Raw genomic sequence first — 2,526 nt, forward strand, 5'->3', positions numbered from 1 at the left:
GCTTCAAGGCACAACCTTTGATTGTAGTATAGATTGAGGACAGATAACCAACTCAAGTTTCTGTCTGATGTGTCCTATGTTTCATTTAGTAAACTCGGGGTACTAACATTGCACCAAACTTTTCACCATTTTTAAACAGACAAGGTGATCATTGGAGCTATTATATGCGTTAGAAGTTGACCTTATAACTTATGAAGTAGGCAGCTCCCAAAAAAGACGTAGGCTAAGGTTAAGCTTTTGGTAGGTCATTTTAAAGTTGTGGTAAGAAAAGCGCATATATATAATATATTTGGTAAATCAGAAAACTCCCCCCACACTTCCATTCTGCTTCTTCTGCAGTGATGCAAACACTCCATTGGATTTACTGGCGTTGCTGCTTCAAGGCTAAAATTACTTTGAAGGCTGTTACTTTTTAGAGCTTAATGCAGACCTCCATATTTGTGTTGCTATGAAAAGACCCCTTTGTGTGTTATGCTAGACTTGGGGTCACAGTACTGCTGCACTGAACAACTCTCACATATCATTACTTGACTGGGTCAAAGCCGACTGAGGACTGCCCATCATTAGGGAAAGGCATAGACCTATAGTGTTTCCAGACTAGCCAGAAGACCTTTATAATTAATACTTGCTGGTTAGGAAGTATTAAAGCTAGACATATAATATGATGGCTTGGCAACTCATATTGAAAGGAGAATATCAACTTCATCCAAGTATTGTAATAGGATACGCTATTCATATTTAAGTATTGATTGTTAATGTAAATAAAACTCCTCCTACCATGGAGTTCATTTTTAGGATTCAAACCATGAAGTCGTATTTTGGTTTCTTGGATTAGCTAAACACAACTTGGTGTGCTTTTGAGTAAAGGATTGAAGCATATGTCAAACCAATTAGACAGAAAATAAAACTATAAACGCTGATGGTTTGTACTGTGCTTTTTCTGGATTGTGAAACGCAAAACATTAGGCACCCAAGTGTTGATTTTCGTTTAAGTGGAATTCTTGTTGTTGGTCAATATATAAACTTGATTTGATGAACATTAAATTATTTCTTTCCAAAGCTTATTACTATGGTAAAGTTTCAGCTTTTCCCTGTTGGCACATAAAAACATAAACCTTAGTGACCAAATTCCATGTTTTCATTCACAGCTGGCCTTGTTCAGAGTTCGACTTGAATTGTATTCGCTTGATTGTTTACCAGGACTGTGAACGAAGAGGCAGGCAGGTCCTATTTGACTCCAAAGCAGTTCAAGAAGTAAAAGATGAAACCTCCCAGGTGAGAGAAAAATGTGCATTTGATTTTTCATCAATGACGTTGTGTAAGCTCAGAACTGCACATTTATGTTTGTTAATGGATTCCTTCTATTCTGCATCGTCACATTAGAAATCAAGAAAATACATTGGATTGTCAGGGTGAAGCAAACCTAAAGTAGAAATCCTAGCATGATTGTTGTATACAAGATTGTGCTCAGTGTGAATCTACCAGGAAAGTTTTTGTCCAACACAGTAACTGATATTTAATGACCATAAGTAGCATTTGCACTTTTAGGGCTCTATGGCCGTCTGTGATGGCACACAACATTAGTGATGCCCTAGGTTTCATAGAATATATGAAACCTAGAAATATATCATGAACTATTACAGACATGTGCTGTCCCCATAATCTTTATATCTCCAGTGACAAGAAGCTTCAAAATGTTTCGCGTGTTAATTTGATATGTGGAGAAGGATCCCAAGAAACTGTGATGGGTACTAAAATGTTTAAACAAATACTGTGAGTGAATTAAAGTACCTGCGTAGTCTGTACCTAGAGGTATTATCGATGCCTACCTTTTGTACTTGCCCAAGCCCCTATTGGCGTCCTAAATCTGGGTATACTGTTGTACAAGTTTGTACTTCCTGCAGTTATGTTCAGTTATTTCACCTTCTTACCACTTCGAACACTATTTGCCCATACCAGGAGGCCTCCAGTTATAAATGTGGGAGAATAGTGTTTGAAGTGCCAGCTTCATGAATTCGGTTGTAACTTGCTTTGTGTTCTACACTACTATTTGCTTCTTGGGGCAGTTTAATGCACTACCAGCATTTTTTAGTTCTGTGATAATAGAAATAATTGGGTTTCCATTGTTGGCATCCTCAAAATGCTGACATTCTGGCTTTTGATTTGTTTTTATGGTACTGAGCTAGTATGACATTTGGTAAACAGAAATTCCAGGGTACTATAAAAAGGTTCAAAGCTCTATAGTATTTAAAACATAAATTGTTTATTTGAAACACACAATAAAAAGAGACCATTTTTAAACAAAGCACAACACGTATAGTTGCTGTTATGCATTTCACATTTGCTTCTTTGGGAGTCAGAGGTACAAAGAATATATGTGATGTAATTGTGATGAATAACCAAGTAGCTACAGCACAGCTTCCAGAGGTCACAAAAACTGGCTCTCTTGTGGTCAATAAATATCAGAATGGAAATACACATCTCACACCAAAACACTTGAGTTGTCATAAGCCGGTGGGAAAACGA

General features: G+C 37.1%; 1 protein-coding gene across 4 annotated transcripts in view; it reads left to right on the forward strand.

Moving 5' to 3' along the window:
• Positions 1–2,526, forward strand: part of FNIP2 (folliculin interacting protein 2) — a 41,922-nt gene that overhangs the window by 18,538 nt on the left and 20,858 nt on the right. For all 4 annotated transcript variants that reach the window (XM_072405982.1, XM_072405981.1, XM_072405983.1 and 1 more), the window contains exon 2: positions 1,149–1,275. In XM_072405982.1, the coding sequence (XP_072262083.1) occupies positions 1,149–1,275 (127 nt within the window). The remainder of the gene's footprint in view (positions 1–1,148; positions 1,276–2,526) is intronic.

The sequence above is a fragment of the Pyxicephalus adspersus genome, chromosome 3, assembly GCF_032062135.1.
Source record: "Pyxicephalus adspersus chromosome 3, UCB_Pads_2.0, whole genome shotgun sequence".
Lineage (NCBI taxonomy): Eukaryota > Metazoa > Chordata > Amphibia > Anura > Pyxicephalidae > Pyxicephalus > Pyxicephalus adspersus.